The 20,457-nt window shown below is 49.9% G+C and overlaps 1 protein-coding gene and 2 long non-coding RNA genes across 3 annotated transcripts in view; all 3 read right to left on the reverse strand.

The window, feature by feature from the left end:
* Window positions 1-10,448, reverse strand: part of NTN1 (netrin 1) — a 198,726-nt gene extending 188,278 nt beyond the window's left edge. Inside the window, exon 1 of the mRNA XM_037028127.1 lies at window positions 10,126-10,448. Within this exon, the coding sequence (XP_036884022.1) occupies window positions 10,126-10,338 (213 nt within the window). The 5' untranslated portion in view covers window positions 10,339-10,448. The remainder of the gene's footprint in view (window positions 1-10,125) is intronic.
* Window positions 10,449-10,947: 499 nt separating this feature from the next.
* LOC118974699 (uncharacterized) lies at window positions 10,948-20,248 on the reverse strand. The gene is made up of 5 exons (XR_005063944.1): window positions 18,752-20,248; window positions 17,988-18,096; window positions 17,794-17,889; window positions 13,584-15,497; window positions 10,948-11,986 (listed from the first exon to the last, which is right to left on the reverse strand). It is a non-coding gene; the product is annotated as an uncharacterized LOC118974699 (long non-coding RNA).
* LOC118974700 (uncharacterized) lies at window positions 16,202-17,438 on the reverse strand. Its single transcript, XR_005063945.1, has 2 exons — window positions 16,722-17,438; window positions 16,202-16,628 (listed from the first exon to the last, which is right to left on the reverse strand). It is a non-coding gene; the product is annotated as an uncharacterized LOC118974700 (long non-coding RNA).
* Window positions 20,249-20,457: the final 209 nt, after the last annotated feature.

Here is a 20,457-nt window from a genome sequence, read left to right on the forward strand (position 1 = left end):
AGTGGCCCCCAGGGCAGGCCTAGGGAAAGCAGCGGAACAGTGGGATTAATCTAGATCTGAGGATTTGTTCCAGGAGGTGGGACAGGAGGACAAGGGAAAGAGGGTGGCTGGTGTGATGGACCATGAAGACAAAGCTGAAGAGAGAAGGACGTGGAGACAGGTCGCAGACAGAAGGGGAAATAGAGACGCCAGGGGTCTAGAGCTGTGCTGTTCAAACCCGACAGCCAGTAACCACACACAGCTATTTCAATTTCAGCTTGAATGAATTAAAGTTAAATAAAATTTAAAGCTCAAGTCCTCAATTGCCCCTGATTTGGCTAGTGCCAATAGAGAACACTTCTACCATCACAGAAAGTTCTTTGGGACAGAGCTGGCCCAGAGGATTCAGGAAAATAGAAGAAATGTGGTGAGGAATAACGTAAGAGGCTGTTCCCAAACCAGACGTCTGAATTGAGGGTTCCAGAGTGGAACAGCTCTGGGTGGGGACAGCCCACGGAGGGTCCGGGGAGGGGTGGTTCTGCGGGCCAGCAGAGGTGACGATGACTGGAGATAAGGAGGTCAAGGTATTCCATGGGCTGTCCACCTGGGTGTTGTAGACATTGCGAACCAACATCAGGGCTTTTGTCAGAGATGAACACTGAACCGGGCACTGATGTCTTCAAAGAAAGGGAAGTGACCTGGATCAGTGAATTTCAACACTGGTGTACCACAGCACACGGGTGTGCCACAAGAATTCTTAAAACACGCAATACCTGAAGGTGGGTGGAGTAATCAGTGCACAGGGTAAGGATGTGGGGAAGGGCATATCCCAGGGACAAGGGCACCACATGACACAGGCTAATAGTTTGTGAGGAAAGAGGACAGGAAGAGAGTAAGGGCTCAGGAGAAGTGAGATGACCTAAGTGGCCTTCGTGTCAGGCACGACAGCTTCACTTTCTCCATCAAGCGTTTATATAATGCGTGCTCTGTGCCGAGCACTCTTCCAAGGACTTTACCAATCGCTAACTCGTGATACTCCTAACAACCTGATGAGGTAAGCAGTATTATCTCCATTTTACAGAGGAAGAAACTGAGACACAGGGAAGGAATTTGCTGAAGATGACATCACAGGTAGGTAGAGGAGCAGAGATTTGAACTAATGGTCTGGATCCAGTGTTTAGGAGCTCTTGGCTCCTATAGGCAGGATGGGCTTGGCTGCCATAGCTTTCCAGCATAAATGGGTCTCAGCCATCTTGAGACAGGAGAAGGGAGTCAGGTCTACTGGAAATATGAGCTGTGACCTGGCTCAGCTAAGCTCCTGAGCATGTCTGGTTCAGTTAAAAGGACAGACATTAAAGGATTTGATTTCCAGGATTCCCAACAGAGACTGGAAATTGTAGCAGCAGAGGTGATCCCAGTGTTTGGCCCTTCCAAAAGGGTAGGCGGAGCCTGGATTGATTGTTTCTCTTGGAAATGGAAAGAACTTAACTTAGACAGAGTTTGATTCCAGTCCACCACTAACTGATTGTATGACCTTGAGCAAGTTTCTTAACCCATCTGAGCATCGGTTTTCTCACAGCGAAATGGGGGTCATCTCACTTGCCTTATGGGTTTGTTAGGGTGATGACAAAGATGTATCTGAAAGGAAAGAAGCTGGAACAGAATAGAGGCTCAATATGTGACCACTTGGGGGGGGTTGTTTGTTTGTTTTTAAGGTTTTATTTATTTATTTTAGAGAGGGAGAAGGTAGGGAGAAAGAGAGGGAGAGAAATATCCATGTGTGAGAGAAACATCCATTGGTTGCCTCTTGAACGCCCCCAACCAGGGACAAGGCCTGCAGCCCAGGCTTGTGCCCTGACCAGGAATCAAACCAGCGACCTTTCACTTTGCAGGATGACACCCAACCAACTATGCCACGCCAGCCAGGGCTGTTTGTTTTTTTAATGCTCATAATTCTCAGATCAGACTTCCAGATCCTTCAACCTGGAAGAATTAGGGGCATCTTCTCATGTTAAGGCTTCTCAAAGCTTCTAGAAGCTTTAAGGCTTCTAGGTGAGCTCAGCTCACCTAACCAGCTTCCTGGAGATTGCTCAAGGGATCCATCCCAGGTCCCTGGGCAGGATTTCCAGTGAGGTGACTGTCCTGGAGAAGGTTTTAGATAAAGCATGGGAAAGCAGGCCAGCATAGTGCGTAGGGGTCCCGGAGATGTATCTGTTTCTTCAGTCTTGTTTATCTGCATCTTCAACTCAGGCCTCCCTATTGCAGGCTTCTTGGCTGAGGATTCAGGAGTTGGGCACAGAAACCATACAAACCCCAAATCCAGCAAATCCTTTAATCTACCAGAGCTCTTTGAAGGGGTGAAATGCCTGTGGATAAGGGGAACCAGCAGATGTAATTTATTTTCATTTGCAAAAAGCTTTTGACAAGGTCCCACCCTGAACTCTCTATTAAAATAAAGAAAATGGGGCACCGTGGGGGAAGCTTTGTCATGGATGGAAGCCCGGCCCTGGAGGCCGGAAACAAAGGATGCCAGTAAAAGGGTGGCTCTCTAGGTGGAGAAAATAGTGTGTGTGTTGGGGGGGGGGGGCTCTGAGCCCCAAACTGGGGCTCAATTCATTGAACATTTAGACAAAATCGGAAGGAGGGCGCCTTCTCAGTGAAACCTCAAAATTTAATGGTGACACGAGAGTGCTACCAAGAGAAAGGGGGAGAACTGGAGGATATCGGGGGGCTGCACCAATGGGCCGTGGAACATGGCAGGTTTAGCAGAAGGGAAGGTATGTAGGGAGAAATAATTTGAACACTCTTATGGGATGAAAAATGCTATCAGTTAAGGTTGAAAATACTATTTTGGTCATTGAATACCAACTATTTCCTTAAGATTGTTTCTCTACAGAGGTGCTATTGGCATTGGGGGCCAGCAAATTCTTCACTGGGCAGAACTGTCCTGTCCACTAGAGAACACTTAGCATCCCTGGCCCCTGCCCACTCAATGCCAGTAGGCCCCACCCCCTATACACACCAGTCATTAGAACAGCTAAAATTGGCTCCTCAGATTCACAATTCCCCATAGAAGAGCCCAGCCCCATTCTAGTCCATTTGAAATGTAGTCCATTGTGCTAATAAGAAAAAAAAAGGCTAAATGCATTCTTGGGAAGAGAACTGGAAGTAAAAACTGAAATTAATAGGCATTTTGGATCTTCTAGGAATTCTAGTTATCACATCTCAAAATGCTTGTGGAGGTAGAGATGACCCAGACAGGAGCACCTACATATAGTAAGTGCTAGGAATACAAATAACGCAGAGGAGGGCACCGAGGGGGCCAGCAGCAAAGGTAGATTTTAGACAAGGTACTTGGTTGGGGGTTGGAATGTCTCTGAGAAGGATCCAGTAGAGCAGAGTTAAGTACAGAGGTGAGCTGTGGGGCAGGGGACATTGCATTCCAAGCAAAGGAAACAGGAAGTGCAAAGATCCTGAGGCAGAGCTTGACTTATATGAGGAACAGAATGAGGCCAGGTTGGTGGAGGTTTGGTGAGCCAGGTGGGGAGAGGTAGGAGGTGAAGACAGAGCTAGGTATAGGTCAGGGTATGCGGGGCCTTACAGACATTGATCTGTAATTTAAAGTCTTCAGGATCCATCCTGGATAACTCCAAGGCCCTGGAGTTGCTTTTCCCCATTTCTCTTAATATTATATTGTTTCCCTGACTAATCCATTAGCTTCTTGAAGGAGGAGCTCTGTCTTTTTCTTCTCAGTCTTCAGTGTTTAACAGACTGCCTGGCACAGAATAAACGTGTATTATAAATTCATTACAACTGATCAAAGACCACAGAGTTATGGACAGTTGATGGTAGTGACCAGTTATGTTAGGCTGAAAAATGCACCCCCCTCAATGATATTCTAATCCCTCAAGCCTATGAATGTTACCTTATATCACACACACACACACACACACACACACACACACACACACATGTCTTTGCAGATGCCATTAAGGATCGTGAGATGGGGACATCATCATGGATTATCTGGGTGGGGCCGAAATGCCATCACCAGTGTCCTCCTAAGAGAGAGGTGAAGGGAGATCCGACAAGGCAGAAGAGGAGGAGGCCATGTGAAGACAGACATACAGGGGTATGGCCGTAAGCCAAGCTGTGTTGGCAGCCACAAGAAGCTGAAAGACACAAGGAACTCATTCTTCTCCAGAGCCTGCAGAGGGAGCACATCCTTTAATTTCAATCCAGTGATACCGATTTCAAACTTCTGGCCTCTAGAACTGTGAAAGAATAAATTTCTGTTGTTTTAAGCCACCCAGTTTGTGGGAATTTGCTACAGTGGCCAGAGGAAACTAATACACCAACAATTCAGAAATGCCAGAATTAAGAGGGTCCCTTGCAAATATTAAAAGGTAAGCTTGGGGTAAATGAAAGGAGCGAAAGAGGAAACACTAACATTCTGGGCTTCGAAATGTCTGTGAAGTCTTCCTTTAGGTCTTCTCATGAGCTGTGGCCACGTCTCACTATCCTTCACCTCCCACGCTGCTGAGTTCACTGCCTTCAACACAAGCTTGCCAAGCGCTCACTGTAACTATTAAGGAATTGCAACCCCCTTTCCTGGAGGGCAGGGTTGCTGCAGTGTTTAGGATTCTGAACATATTGCAGAAGTAAGTCAATAGCCTCCTGAGCATTTGAGAGAAGAGGAGCCACAATATCAGGGATTTTAGTCCACAGGAAGGTCAGAAATTCTTCACTTAGGTATGTTTGTAAGCTGAGGTCAGGCATCTTCTGTTCTTCTGAGTCAGTCACAGAGAACCACAGATTGGGATCCCTGGGGAAACGGGGTGACTGCTGAACATGGTTACACTGAGTGACAGCTGACAGTAGAATCCACCCCAGCCACCACCCAGGGACTCAGGACAGGTCCCACCTAGATTCATTACTGTACTAGAGCCCAGAAGAGGTAAACAAGACTAGAAGGAGCCCCTAGAGAGCAACCATCCAGTGCCCCCCAGTTTACAAGTGAGAAAACTGCAGCAAGGAGGCTGAGAAAATTGCCCCGGAGCTGAGGTTCCTAACGACGCCTGGGAGTCATCAAAACAGGCTGCGGGTCACCCGTTCGACCACACCTAGGGAACACCTGCTTCACAGTCAACCCTGCTGACTTAGGTGGAAAAAAGCATGATTTTGATGGAAAATGTTTTAAATGAAAATTATTATGTAAAATGTTTCTATGCTTCAAGGAGTAACCTCCTATTAACTGCAAAAGGAAAAAAACCCTATGTGAAACACCTTATTTTCCCCAAATAGTGAAATGAGTATTTCTGGTCTGCACATCACACAGGGAGAAAACGTAAGGGAGCTTAATTCCAAAGGGTAGTATAGGATGAAAACAGACATGGACCATTGATTCCAAACAGATTGGGTAAGGATGTGAATTATTCAAGCACAATAAGGTATTAGAGGAAAGTAGGATATGGAGGAAGGGAGGAGACCTCTCTCTCACTGATGCCATCAGGCAAGGACTGCCACCAGGCTAGTCCCCAGACTGATGCCAGAAACTAGACACAGGGTGGATGGCCATGACCTAGCCTAGAAAGCTACTTCTTAGCCTCTCGCTGGGCACCCCGTTTACAGGGAGCCCAGGCTCCTAGGCCTATTGGCGGAGAGCTACTTAGGGGGTCAGTAGGATGGTGCAGGACCAAGAAGAACGCCTGGACTGTGCTCCATCCATAGGCACTCTCCGACCTTTGCCCGCCCCTCTGAGCCCATGGATGCTATGGGCTAAGTGATTGTGCCCCTCCCCATTCACAGACTGAAACCCTAACCCCCAGTGGTGGGATTAGTGCCCCTCTAAGAGATGTGACAGACAAATCTCTCTTTCTGCCAAGTGAGGACACAGCAAGAAGGCAGCTAACTGTCTGAAAACGAGGAAGAGAGCCTTCACCAGGAACTACATTGGCCTGCACCTTGGTCTTGGACTTCCCAGCCTCCAGAACTATGAGAAATAAATGTCTGTTGCTCACGCCACCCAGTCTATGGTATTGTGTTATAGCAGCCTAAACAAAGACAATGGACCCTTTCACCTCTCTGAGCATCAATTTCCTTTTCTGAAAAATGTGGATAGTAGTATTGTCTGTGTCCTCCCTCCCTTCCTTCCCTTCCTTTCTTCTATCCAAGTCTCCCATGGATAGCAGAAGTACTGAGTAAAAAAGTATATTCAAAAGACCCTGAAGTGTCCAAAGTCCTAAAAAACATGATCTTTATAAAGTTATATGGAACCAGCTAACCCAGTGCCACTACCATCACCATGGTTACCACAGGGACACCACCCACTTGAGAGGAGGACAAGCAACTGGAGATCATGTACAAGACAGCCACACCAACACTACAGAAAGCGTGGACTTGGTGTTAGTAATAGTTGGCTAATTCATAATAAGTCAGTGAGCATGAATAATAAGTATCAGTAAAAAGTATTTGCTTCAGCATGGGCACAGGTAGACCCCTCAAGAGTGGAGTCTGTACTCACAGTCAGGATCACAACCACAATGACGGCTCACACTTCCCGCACCCTGACTGCACTGGCCACTGGGCTCAGTCTGGGAACCGATATGTTGTCTCAGCCAGGGGCTCACAGAGGTAGTGGTGGTAGGAGAGATGCTGGAAGTAAAATTGTGAGAAGATTCTCAAGGAAAACAGGGGTGAGGTGGGGGTGGGGAAACCAGACTGTAGGCCCCATAGCTGGGTGCAATATCTTTATCGCTCCCTACTCAATATACTCAATACCTAGCAAATAGTAGGCAATCAAAAAATGTTTGCTAAATGAACAGAGAGGGGCCCAGCCAACGCTTTCATATGTAAGGAACAGTGATTTCTTGGTGTCCAGGAGCATATCTGAGCTTGGGCTTAGTGGGTCTAATTTGGTTCTATATCCATGAACCTTTGTTTCAATTCTCCCCCTAAATAAAGAAGACTCACAGGGTCATGTTCGCCTTGCTCCAGAACTTGGATGTTCCTTGGCATCATCAAGATCTCATCGTTTGTGACACACACACACAACACAACCATGTCTCCTGGCTCCAGAGTGGGAGCCGGGCCTTGTCAGTGGGAGCCGAGGACCCTCCCTGCGTTGAGTGCCCTCACCCTGCATCCAAAGGCCCCAGGAGACAACTGCCTCCTGCCCAGGCCCCCTTCTCGAAGATCTGATTTTCTCATCATCTGGATAGTCTCAGTGACTTACAGCAAAGGGATGAACCAGGCTGACCTTTCTGGAGGTTTGTTTAAAGCAGAACAATGTTTGTCTTGTCCAAACACTATGAATTACTCCAGAGAATCCTGCCTAGTTTTACAATCTGCAGCTACAAACGGCTTACATAAATAGGGACTCGTCCCTTCCCCTGCCCCCTCTCGGTTCTTAACAGCTTTCCTCTCCACCCACCCTTCCAGACCTTTCTTCTGTCCTCCCTTCTCTCCTCTGAGCCCCAGGGTAGTGAAGGGGCAGGTGTTGGGTATTCTGGGCCACAGCCTGCACCTGGGTTATTGCTGGCACAGATCCCCTATGGCGGTGGGCTGCTTGCTCTCGGGTGTGGGCAGGGTTTGCCTTGCTAAGGGGCCCTCCGGGCACATTTGTACTGTCTGTGTGGGGCCTGTGGTGCACAGTGTTAGGTCCAGCTGTCCATGTGTGTTGGTAAGTGGAGGCCCCTAGCTTTGGGGCTCAATGTCCAGTGAGTCTTCTGCCCACTTAGACCATTTCTCATGTGCTCAGCTCACCTACAGCACTCCTCCACAGGCGGCACATGCAGGGGATCCAGAGGCATCTCCTGCCTGGCAGACTCCACCCACTACAGGCCTCCAATAGGGATAGGAGATAGTCAGGACTATTCAAGTCCAGAAAGGAGGCTGGGCCTGTGGTCCTGGGAGGGAAGAGACTGCAGCGGGAAAGACCAGTCTGGGCCATGATTCCCTAAATATAGTGCCTATACCACCTACATCAAGTGCTTCAGGAAGTTTGTTTAAAATGCAGATTTCTGAGCTCCTCCCAGGCCTAGGGGCTGTTGCCCAGAGTCTGAGATTCACACTGCTGTGAAGTCCACTCTAGTTCAAGTTCTCTGACAAGATGGATAGCACTGGCAGGTCCCTTAGGGTGTCAGTATCACCTTAGTTTCCAGGAGAGCTGGACACCAAAACCCAGGTGCAGCAAAGGTGGGTGAAAGCAGCCTGAGGGAAAAAATGGGGGAGTCACTGAAGCCCCAGGGAGAGGTGTTGGTGAGGACTTGGAGAGATGCCAGAAGGGTGTGGCTGGGCTGGCGGTTCGGCGTGTGGGTGGTGTGTGGGATCCTTCTACTGAGGGTCCCTGCACTTGTGGCCAGATGTGATCTCATTTCATTCTTGCTTTGCAGACAAGAAAAGTGACACTCAAGGGAGGTGTGACTTCCATTCAAGTCACTGCCTGGCATGGGATTCGATCCCCCGCACACTCTGGGACACCCTTCTGGCCATTCCAGGAATGTCCCTCTGACCAGCTGTTTCCCTTGTCAGTCCAGCCTCTCAACCAAGCTGAGCTTCTGGCTTAGAACCACAGCTTCGTCTCTTCCCCAGAAGGGAGGGGCCCATGGGACCCCATGAGATGGGTGCACCGAGAGCTCCTACTGCAGAAAAATCAAGAGCCTGGAGCTTGCCCTTGGACAGAGCCAAGCTGGCCCTGCTCACCAGGAGGCTCCGGGGTAGGGCTGTAGCGGCTTTGCCCCAAGGCAGGGGATCCGCCCGTGAACGGCCCTGGCTTTCAGAGCCCGCAGACCGGCCTGTAGACCGCTTGTGTCCAACACTAGGGGAGACCCCGGGTCAAAAGGAGGTCAGAGGATACAGCCGCCATCACCTTTGGGCCCAGGCAGGAGTGGAGAGTTGCAGGCACGTGGTCATCTCCCCTGCCCCGCTGGCGAAAGCGCTGATACGGCAGGGAACCCGAATTAAACATCTGGTGAGGGTCAGAACTGCACCGGCGGGCTCTGCTTCAGTGATCCGCACTTGTGTACTGGATTCCATGCGCAGTTTAGGAGATTTGCTAACTTGCTGTGTGGCTGCTGGCGACAGCACTGGGCCCCGCTGGTCCTTCTCTTTTCCTTCCCTTTTCCTTCCCTTTTGGAAGAGCCTAGGGTTTTGGACAGACACTTCCCAAGCCCTTGAATAGCTGTGCCTCCTTCTAGTTTAGATTTGATTTTCTAATCAAGCGTTTTGTCCCCTGCGGCCTTAACCCGAGCCCCTTGCCTTCCCGTTTCCCCTTGGCCCCTGCCTGGGTCTGGTTCTCACCCGACTTTCCCGAAGGCACTCGAGTGAGCGATTCCCGGGAGCCGGGGCCGAGGCCGGTGAGTCCGTGGCGCGGCCGGGGCTGCATGGAAATGGCCAGAGGAGCCGGCGGGCGCGGCGGCGATTTATTCTGGGAGTGACAGCCCCTTTGAGCGCTCAGCGAATGGCATTTTCTGTCTGTGAAAGCCTTTCTCCCCACCTCTGTTCAGATTAGCCCGGGGGATGAATGCGCCCATTATCCAGCCCGGTGACCATTCTGAAACGCCAAATTAATTACTAAGCACTGAATCAGGCGCCGGGGCCAGGGCACTGGGAGGTGTGAAAATAGAAAGCGGCTGGAGATGGGGAAGGCGAGGGGCGCAGAGCGGAGAGGCCGGGCGGGGTGGCCCGGGGCGCGGGCGCGGCAGGGCCAGGGCCGGCTTCCTTGGCCGGCCGCCGAGTGCGACCAGTCGGTGTGTGTGACCGGGCACGACCGCGGAGCCAAAGGGCTGCAAAGGTACCGGGCGGGCAGGAAGGCGCGGAGCGGGTGGTGGCTCCAGCAGGCTGGGGCGCGCTGGGACAGTGGCCAGAGCGCGCCAAGTGCTCAGCGCGCGGGGTCGGGGCTCCGGAGGACGCCTCGCGGGTGTCTTTCCCCGAAGCCCTGCCCATGAGGCCGCTTCCAGACGGCCCCAGCTCTTGCCCACCCGCACCATCCGCGCCCGGCACCGAGCCGCTCCAGCTGCCCTCCAAGGCCTTCAAAAAACTTGGGCGCCGCCCTCCAACAGCAGCCCGAGCCAGGGCTTGGGGAGTGCGGGTGCGCTCCGGGCTGCGCCCACCGGGCCCAGACTCCGGCCGGCGGACCGCACTTACCTCCGGAGGCGCCCGGTGGGAGAAGGAGGAAAGCTCTCTGCGGCTCCTGCTGGAGTGCGCTGGGTGCCGAGGAGCGCGGCCTTTAAGACTCTTCCCCGAGACTCCGCCAGGTGGTGTCAGGCTGGCCCGGCTCTTGCGGCTCCTCACCCCCGCGGCCACCCTGCTTCCCAGGCCGCCTGGGCGGAACCCCAACTCCTCGCTCCCACTTCGCATCCTGCCGCGCCCGCTCCAGCGGAGTTGAGCCAAAAGCACAGGAGGGCAGGATTGGTAACACACGGGATGCCCAAGAGAAAGCCACCCATCCCACCACTCTAGCGTTGGGTTGGCCTTAGGGGTGGAGGGAAGGGGAGGGTGCTGATGTTGGGAAGATTGAGAACTCTTGTCCGAAGACACGCGATTATGTCCCCCACTGTCAAGTCAGAAAGCACCTCACGACTGTGTCAAACTAGTCCTCTAGCCCTTGATCCGAGATAGCTGGCGACAAGCCTCCTCCAATCACCACGAAAATGCGATGGAGAACTGTCGCCACCGAAAACTAGGGAAACGTGCCACTCACATTCCTGAAACAGAAAAGTTTAAGAGGACCCAAGGGAAAGGTGAAGGAACTCCACATTCATCAGGCGAGAAGGGGCAGTCAGCCCGGGAAGAGCCTAGGGCGAGCCTGCGCCCGTGCGCCTCCTCCAGGCTCCGGCGGGAGTCCGCACACAGCGGCCCCGGGACCCTCCACGCAGCTCGCCCGCTGCAGGCGGTTGCCGGCATAAACCACGATTGCAGCTTATCAATATTTTATATCATCTGTATTCTCTTTCAAAAATTATTTTAAATATTTGTATTGATATTTCAAATTGCGTTTTTCTGTCTTCATTGTTTACCATCCTTTTATATAAACGTCTCATTCTTCATTTATTTTAATTTCTCACAGCACTGAAATGCTACTTTGAGTAATCCTTAGGGGAAGGGCATTTGAGTCTTTGCATGTCCAAGAATGTCTCTGTTAACTTCTACACAGACACTAGTTAGACTTAGGATGCCATCGGGTGTGGGATCCAAAACTCTTTATTTACACTCACAGCTCTGTAAGGCAGGATCTTGTCGGCCTTCACCAGGGCAGCGGAGTGGAAGTGCTTGCTTTGCTCTGTGCCTGTCGTGCAGGGGGGTCCATTAACAGAACTATCTGTGGCTATGAGTTATTCGTTACTGATTCATTGTCTTCTGGTTTTTATAGTTGTCCAAACTTCTGGATTTAGAGAAAATATAATCCCTCTTGTTTAGATATCTGTCTTTAGTTTTCTTTACCTTTTAAAAGATAAAACTATGTAGATTCTGTTACTGCCTCTTTTGCCAGCTGTGGGCTTGGGTTAGTCTCTTCCCTCTTTGCCTTCCATGCTTGCCCTGAAGCACGAGACACTGAGCTGCATGGTTGCTGGTGTCCCCTCCAGTTCCAACAGCCTGGGAGCCTACTAGGCCTACTAGCCTACGAATGAATAAAACGTGGCAATATAATGCAGTATAATTCATCCATAAAAAAGAATGAAGTACTAATAAATGCTATTTTGGGAAAGCAATGGCCCCACCATGAGGATACCACTTCCCACCAGCCAGGGGGGCTGCAATGAAGACAGGTGATAGCAGGCGTTGGTGGAGATGTGGAGATACTAGAACCCTCATGCATTCCTGGTGGGGATGGGAACACGGTGCAGCCACTGGAGAACAGTCTGGCAGCTCCTCGAAGGGTGAAATGTACAGCTACCACATGGCCAGGAGTTCCACTCCTGGGTGTATACACACCCCAGAGAAATGACAGCGTAAGTCCATGCAAACACTTGTACACAAATGTTGGTAGTAGCATTCTTCATGGTAGCTAAAAAGAGAGAACAACCCAAATGGCCATTAACTGATGAACGAATGAATAAAACACGGCAATATAATGCAGTATAATTCAGCGATAAAAAGGAATGAAGTACTAATAAATGCTACAACATGGATGTGGCTTGAAAACAATACGCTAAGTGAAAGAAGGCTCTCACCAAAGGCCACATCGTGTATGGCTCCATTTATTATGAAATATCCAGAATAAGCAAATCCAAAGAGACGAAAGTAGATTAGTGGTTGTCTGGGGCTGAGGTTGGGGGTTGGGGATAATGAGAAGTGAGTGCTTATGAGACTGGGTTTTCTTTTGGGTGTGATAAAAATTTATTGTGATGATAGCTGGACAACTCTGTGAATATGGAAAGAACCATTGTATTGTATATGTTAGAGGGATGAACTGTACAGTATGTGAGTGCTATCTCACTGCAAATATCATGGAAAAATATATACAAGCACACAGTACATGCCAGGCACTGGGGTAGGTACCTGTGCTGGGGAAGTGAACAAGCCGATGTGGGCTCCGCACACATGAAGCTCACCGCAGAGCTAGGGGTTAGCCGCTGCAGGCCCCTGAAATCTGCCAGGGGCCTGGAACACCCTCCTCCCACTTGGGCACAAGGCTTCCTATGACTCATAAGAAGGAAAGGGTTTTCTGCATCTCACCTTGTCCTGATACTTAGGTATGAACTTGTTCTTCCTTCTGCCCTGGAAGACATGGCTGCAGGTGGCCCTACGAACTCAGCATGGTTTTTGACTCTCAAAATAGTGTCTTCCAATAGAGGAGCCTTGCGAGGCCAAAACACAATGACTGAGAATAGCAATTGTGAAAAAGAATAGCAAATATGGAGCCAGATGCTGGGGTTCAAACCCCAGCCTTGCCTTAAACATACTCAAGACACTGATCTTCTCTGTGCCTCAGTTTCTTCACATGCAAAATGGGGACAACAGTGCCTACATCCTAAGGATTGTGAAAATTAAATGAGTTAATATATATATAATGATAGTCTGTGGTAGGCACCCCATAAGCGTTACCTGATGATATTATTCCTTAATTGATAATGATCTGAAAATTAAAGTGCCCAACTTCTCACAAACCTGCTACTTTCCTGTGTCCCACTAGGTGGCGGAGGCGCAACACCTGGGGCAACATAAATGGCCCTACCTCCCTTGCCCAGAGAACTCTGGGCTTTGATAAATTGATGCAAATCATTTGCTAGCTGTTGTTGTGGTTCTGTCTGTGAGCTATATATGGCTACATAACCCATAATTCAGCAAAGTTTTCTATTCAGTGCCACTCACTGGACAAAATTTTCTCCAATCCAGCTGGTGTTCCATCATCCGCCCAAGGCAGTGAAACCCACCTGAGTCTCCCCACAGCACCCTCGTCTTTACCATGAGTACTTCGTGACACTCAGAAATGAAGTTTCTAGACAATATAGTTTTCCGGCACACATAATTTTCTCCCCCCATCAATATAATGGCTGATGGTAATATAAGGAAGAAATAAAAAAATTATGTCACATATAGTAAACATGCATTCAATATGCAAATGCCTGGGCACAACTACATTAGATGGTATAACTGAATACCTCTGTCTAAAAGTAGAATTGCTGAGAAGATCACAACGAATGACGTCTGATGGAGGTGTGCCATCCTGGTGCCCAAACATCCTGAGTGGCGTTGCACAAAGCAACACGATTTTCCAAAGTGGCCAGCAGTTCTTGGTCAAGTTGCCTCCCTGGAAATGTTAAGGTACGTTAAAACAATGCATCAAGACAAAACCAAACCAAGCCTTTGTATTCATAGACAAACTAAAGTTACACTCTGGGCACAGATGATTTTTCATCTGTGAGTGTCCAGTGGGACTTTTAAAAGCTGCATGGGACATTGTGCTGTGCAGGACTGTCCCCTCATGCACTGCAGATGCCCGGCGCCTGTGGCCCCTGGCTGCTGAAGAGCAGCCTCCCCAGTCACTGTGGATGTCTAAGTCCCCACATCACAAAGTTTGAGCAGAACAACCGCATCTCCACTCGTTGGGAATTTCTGGGCCAGGGTCAAAATTGCTGTGTGCATTGCTAGCAAAGTGGGCACTTGGTTTGTGAAGGGCTCAACCTTTAAAGGGCATGTGCTTCTGGGACTAGAGTCGGGGCTCAAGGGGGTTCCAGAGAGAAAGAGGCTGTGGGATAGGGCCTCTTCCCCTGTCTCCTGTTACCTCTTTGTCCAGAGAGGGGAGGCCGAGCCTGCCAATCTTTGGCATAACCTGGGGGTCTCTTTGAGGCTCTTCCTAAAATCCAGATGGGAAGTAAATCAGCACAGACATAATCCTGATTTTAGCCAGAGGGGCCGGGGCCTCTGAGCAAACCCCTGGTTTGTGAATATTTCCTGCCGTCCATTTGCTTGGCATGTCAGTCTCAAGCTACTCTCACTCTGCTTTCTCAGGGAGGGGCTAGTGAGACCAGGACTCCTTGGGACAAGGTTTTGACAAGTTGGCATGTACAGGCTCGCTCGCTGGGCTCCATTAATTATGTCCACCTCCACCTGCTATGGGGCTTTTTCCGGTCCATGCATCTGGCCCTTCCTTTCTCTCAGCAGTTATGGTACCTCCCTCCTACCCCGCCCCAACTGTCAGCTTGTTTGTCTTGAGAGGCAGGTAGGACATGACCCAATCTCCCCGCTGGTATTCCTGGAATTCAGCTGCTTTAGCAAACCAAGATGGGATCTTTCCTGAGCAGGCCAGCTGCAGGTTTCTGTGCACATTCCATCACTTCTGCCAATTGATGTCTCAGGGCCAGCTGGTCATCTACAACACAGGTTTTGATGCCTCAAGAATTCCTTCCCAGACTCTTTGGTCTACAAAGGGCAGTCGAAGGGCCCAGAAGCTTTCCCACCATCAAATGAAAAGGTCAGAAGCCTGTGACTCTGTGTACTTCTGCTCTTCAGACAGCAGTCCAGATGGCTTCTCAGCGCGGCATCCGTGCACCTGCAGCTGTGAGCCTGTGTGACTTACCCAGGGTGCAGGCACTTACTGACTGCCTCCTGTATGCCAGGCACTGTGCATGCAGCCAAACTGGGTAGACACAGTCCCTGTTCTCACAGGGCTCACAGCCTGATGGTAAAAACAGACATCTAGTAAACAACAAAACAACCAAGATGTGATTGCAACGACAGTGAGCATGACAAGGAATACAGGACTGCGGTGAGGAATGTAACAAAGGCTAGGCAAGGCAGGAGGCTAGGACACTGGCCCCACTGAGGAAGTGACATCTAGGTTGACATGGAGGGATGCCAAGGGGTGGTCCAGGAGAAGAGAGTGGAGAACAGCCCCTCCAGCAGCGGTGACCACAGAGGCAAAGGCCCTGAGTCAGAAGGCAGCTTGATATGGTCAAGAAATCATGATCGTTGACACTGAGTGATCCCGCACTTTGTGTCCTGTGTGTCCTTATAGCTTTACCATGTTGGTTCTTCCAATACCCACAGCGCTATGATGTAAGGTGCTATCAGCCCTGTATTACAAAGGAGGAAACCAAGGCACAGATAAGTTAAATAACTGTCACACAGCTACAAAATGACAGAGCCAGCATTGGGACCCAGGTCCTCTTACTCTGGAGACTGTATCCTTTTTTTGAAGAAAAATTTCCTCCAGCTCTATTAAGATATAATTGATACATAATGTTATGTGAGTTTAAGGTGTACACTGGGATGATTTGATACATAAGTAGGTTTGAAATGTTTTTTACCACAATAAGGTTAGTTTCCATGGGCTTCACCTCACAAAAATCACCATCTTATTGTTTTTGCTACAGAGAACATGAAAGCTCTGCTCTCATAACGACTCTCGTGTACACAAATACAGTGTTGTTAACTATAGCCACCACACTGTACGCTACACCCCCAGGGCTTACTCATTTTATAAGTGAAAGTCTTTACCTTTGACCATCATCTCTCTACTTCCCACGCCCCTTAGCCCCTGACGACCACCTTTCTAACAGGTGTGAGGTGGTATCACACCGTGGTTTCGATTTGCATTTCCCTGATGATTAGTGATGTGCAGCGTCTCTTCATGTGCCAATACCCGCTGCCATCTGTACATCTTCTTTGCAGAAATGTCTAGTTAAGTCCTCTACTCATTTTAAAATCTGATTGTTTGGATTGTGGTTTTTTTAAATTTTGTTTGATTTTGTTTGCTGTTGAGTTGTATGAGTTCTTGTATATTTTGACTATTAACCCCTTATCAGATTCCTTTCTATTCTTTTTCTTTTTTTTCTCCTCTGACTGGATAATTTAAATTAATCTGTCTTCTAATTAACTGATTCTTTCTTCTACTTGGCCTACTCTGCTGGCGTATGTTTGTTGAATTTTTTAGTTCATCATTGCGTTCTTCAGCTCCAATATTTGTTTGCTTCTTTTTTATGTTTTGTTGAACTTCTTTGTTGAACTTCTCATTTTGTTTTTGTATTGTTTTCATGATTTCATTAATGAGTTCATGTGTTCCTTTGTTGCTCTCTGAGCATCTTTAGAAAACTATTTTTAATTCTTTGCTGGGTCCTTCACACGTCTCCATTTCCTTGGGGCCAGTTATTGGACATGCACTGTGTTCCTTTGATGGGGTCATGTTTCCCTGGTTCTTCATGGCCCTGCAGCCTTTTATAGGTGCCTCCACATTTGAAGCAGCAGTCACCTCTTCCAGATGTCACAGACTTTCAGATGTCACCCCTTCCAGATGTCACAGCAGGGAAAGACCTGCACCTGTGGTTGGAGAGTGCTAGAGCGTGCTGTGGCCCTGGATCTAGCAGTGCAGGTCCCCAGGAGCAGGGGCATGTGGCAGCTCTGGGTCAGAGGGGTCAAGGTGTCTCATCAGCTCTGGACACGGGTCCACAGCACCAGTAACCACATGGCTCTTGGCGAGTGCTGTGGGACACCTGTAGTGGCTGCAAAGGCTGTTGGGGTCCTCAGACACCTCAATGGTGTCTCCAGTTCCAGCAGTTAGGGACCAAGGCAGGCAGCAGTGGTTTCTGGAGCCACTGGTGTGGGGGCCTGCTGTGGGTGCTTGTGTGGTGGCAGAGGTCAGCTTTAGACACAAACACACGTAGTGGTGGGGCCAAGGCTGGCAGTGAGGGCTAGGGCCAACGGCAGGCAGGCCAGTGGTTGTGGGAACCCAGGCTGCAGGTGTGCACCATGGGGTCTCACCTTGGGCGTGCAGATGGCAGTAGGGAGGCAGGTGAATGGGGCCAGGCTGCTGGCAAGCAGACACACAGCTGGAGGGCCTAAAGCTCTTTAAATGAACTGAACTCTCCCAGAGCTATTTTTATTTGGGGATGACTGTCTAATTGTGGGTCTTTGTCAGAGGACAGAGGCTGGGGTCTCCTACTTTGTCCTCTTGGTGATGTCACTACCCGAGACTGAATCCTTAATCTATGTCAGGTCAAAAGTCGTGGCCATAATAGAAATATATATGTTGCACATGTGTTTCCACAGTAGAAGGGCAAATCAACTATGCTTTCTGATCTTCTGTACCTTTGAGGCTTGGGCATCTGGGGCCTTGCTGGTTCTGGAGGGACTGACCTCCCAGGGTTATCTCTAATTCTTAGAGATAGCAAACAGCTCCCCTGTGAGCACGCCTTTGATAAGCAAACCAACCAATTCAGAGCCCACACTCAAGCTATGGCAGGTTGAGCCACTATTTCTCCAGTCCTAATTACCCCAGGGCTACATATTAGACAATTAGAGACATCCCCTTTACCTCAGAGCTGCTGAACTGATTCAAACTAGCCAATCCTGAGCCTGCTCACCCCGCCTTACCTTGTCTTTCCCATCAAAACCACAATAGAGGCTCTTGCCATGGTTTCCTTCCATTCCTGAGTCTCAAGGCTGATCCTGGTGCTTCCCTGTGTGGCCCTGCAGGGCGAGGGAACTGTAACAAACAGCCTTTTCAACAGCAGCAGTTGTTTTCTGATCTGTTGGCTTCACCATACCTGCATAATAGTAAAACCTACCTTTTAAACCAAAGGGACCCAAGATGTTTCGCTGAGGCTCATGGAGAAGTACAGAAGTAGGATGAGATGCAGGTGTCTGGGTTCTGTCTCCTATGCTTGTTCCACTGCTCTGAAGAGACAGAAGGGAGGGGTGGGGCAAGTTTGAGGGGGAAAGAAATAAACTCTTAAGACAGGGCAAGAAAAGCCCTGGCTGGTGTGGCTCAGTTGGTTGGAGCATCATCCTATAACCAAAAGGTTGCAGGTTTGATTTCTAGTTGGGGCACATACCTGGGTTGTGGGTTCAATCCCCGACCTAGGAGTTTGTGACCCCCTCCAGGCATATGTGACCCCAGGTCAGGGTACATACAGGTGGCAACCAAATGATGCTTCTCTCTCACATCCATGTTTCTCTCTTTCCCTTCCTCTCTCTAAAGCAATGGGAAAAATGTCCTCAGGTGAGGATAAAAAGAAAAGTGGGGGAAAGACTAATTTCTTGGATAAAAACAGTCATAAAGAAAGGAAGACTTTAGAATGGATATTTGCGTAAGTAGAGTTAATAAGGACAGAAGGAATAGCTGGAGTATTTTATTTATTAATTTTATAAAATTCATGCCAATTATTAAGAATAGCAAAACCTCATTTGACACTTATGTGATCTGGACACTCTCGTAGGTGCTTCTAAGTAACATGTCATTTAATCCACATAACGACCTTATAAGGTGGGGACTATTACCATCTCCACTTTGGAGACGAGAAAATGGAGGCACAGGGGTTACCTAACTCACCTAAGCTCACGTGTACAGGAGGCGGCGGGGCTCCTAATCCGGGTTGTCTCTACGGAGCTTCTCGGCCACCCCACCGCGCCGCCCGGCGGAGGAATTCAGAGCCGGCTCCGGCGGCGCCCTCGCGCGCGGCGGGGCGGGCGGAGGCTTCCCTCCGCGGTGTGGCTGGGGAGTGGCGGCGACGCGGTCGGTCTCCGCTCCCCGAGGAAGTTGTGTCCACTCGCGTTCTGCGAGGCGCTGGCCAGGGAGGCCGCCACGGCAGGGAGCTCTAGTGCGAGCGGAGAACTTTCCCGGCAGCTCGCGGCCCTCCTGAGATTTCCCCCGAAACCGCCCCGAGGGGCAGGGCCCGGGCGGGCGGCCCGGAACCGGGGCCTGAGACACTCCCGCGAGTTCTTGCTGGTCGGACCGACCCGCAGGCGGGACGACAGTGACGGCTCAGGAAGGGCCGGGCCCTGGGCCGCGTTGAGGGGCGCCCCCCCCCCCCCCCCCCCCCCCCCCNGCCGGCAGATGGCCCACCCGGGAAGCCGCGGTGTGAGTAACAGAGGGTTTCGCCGAGAGTCGCCCCTCCCGTCAACAGGTGTGTGTGAGGGGGGGGGGGCGGAGGTGAGGAAGAGGCGGCGTGGGGTGCGAGGCCCGGCAGAGAAAAGGGCGGGAGACTCCGTCTTGGGCAGCTTCTCCCGCTCGGCGAGAGGAGCTAGCGCCTCTCTCCGAAGTACCCGCGCCCCCTGGTGGGGAGTACGTCTGCACCCACGCTTCGGGGTTCTTCACCCGCCGCCCGTGAACTGGGGAAAACACACACGCCTTAATTTTCACCAGCCTCGAACCGAAATTTAGCATTTCCTTTGATTTGCACGCAACAAATCATAGTAGTGTCAGCAAACAGTACTGGTGACTTTGTCTCGATGAACAGGAATTTTTATTCCACATTACAGTTGTGGCAGATAACTTGCAATATCATTTTTATTTATCGCTATGTCAAACTTATGCCAGCTGTCAGATCTGCCACTGGATCGTGTTATTGAACACATTCACAAAGAAGCACATGTGTTACTGGATTTTCAGTTTTTTAATGGTATGTTAAAGCTGTAATTCAGTATAATTGTTTTCCTTTTTGTCGTATGTATTTTATTTTATGGATTTAAAAATTATTCTGAAATGGAACTCATAGGCTCCACTGGGTTGCTAAAGGGATCCATGGTTAAAGGTTATAAGGAATCTAAACATGGTTAAAGATCCCTGCTTCATACGAAGCTGGTTCTATTAGCCCTTCTTCTGTCACAGAGGTAGGGGCTGCTGGCCCATGGTGTGGGTGTGGGATTCTGGACAGCCGGGGTCAAGGAGACCGGAGTAGGTAGGGAGTGATGAACGCAGTGTTTTTCCTTAGACCACACACAGTTGACGCAGTGGTTTGAGTTGAGACATCAGAAATTGGAACTCAGGCCCTGGCTGGCGTGGCCCCATGAACTGAGGGCTGGCCTGCAGACTGAAAGGTCGGTGCTTCGATTCCCAGTCAGGGCAACCAATCGACATGTCTCTCCCTCTCTTTCTTCTTCCCTCCCCTCTCTCTAAACGTATATAAATGAAATCTTTTTAAGAACGGAGTCTCCAAATCCTGCAGGTGTTAACACGTAAGACTGGCAGTGGGGCTCCTCCCAGGTGCCCGCAAATACTAGTGATGAGGTTGCCTGGGAGAGAAACACACGATAACA

The sequence above is a fragment of the Sturnira hondurensis genome, unplaced genomic scaffold (assembly GCF_014824575.4).
Source record: "Sturnira hondurensis isolate 20B ecotype Veracruz unplaced genomic scaffold, ASM1482457v3 Scaffold0019835, whole genome shotgun sequence".
NCBI classification, from domain to species: Eukaryota; Metazoa; Chordata; class Mammalia; order Chiroptera; family Phyllostomidae; genus Sturnira; species Sturnira hondurensis.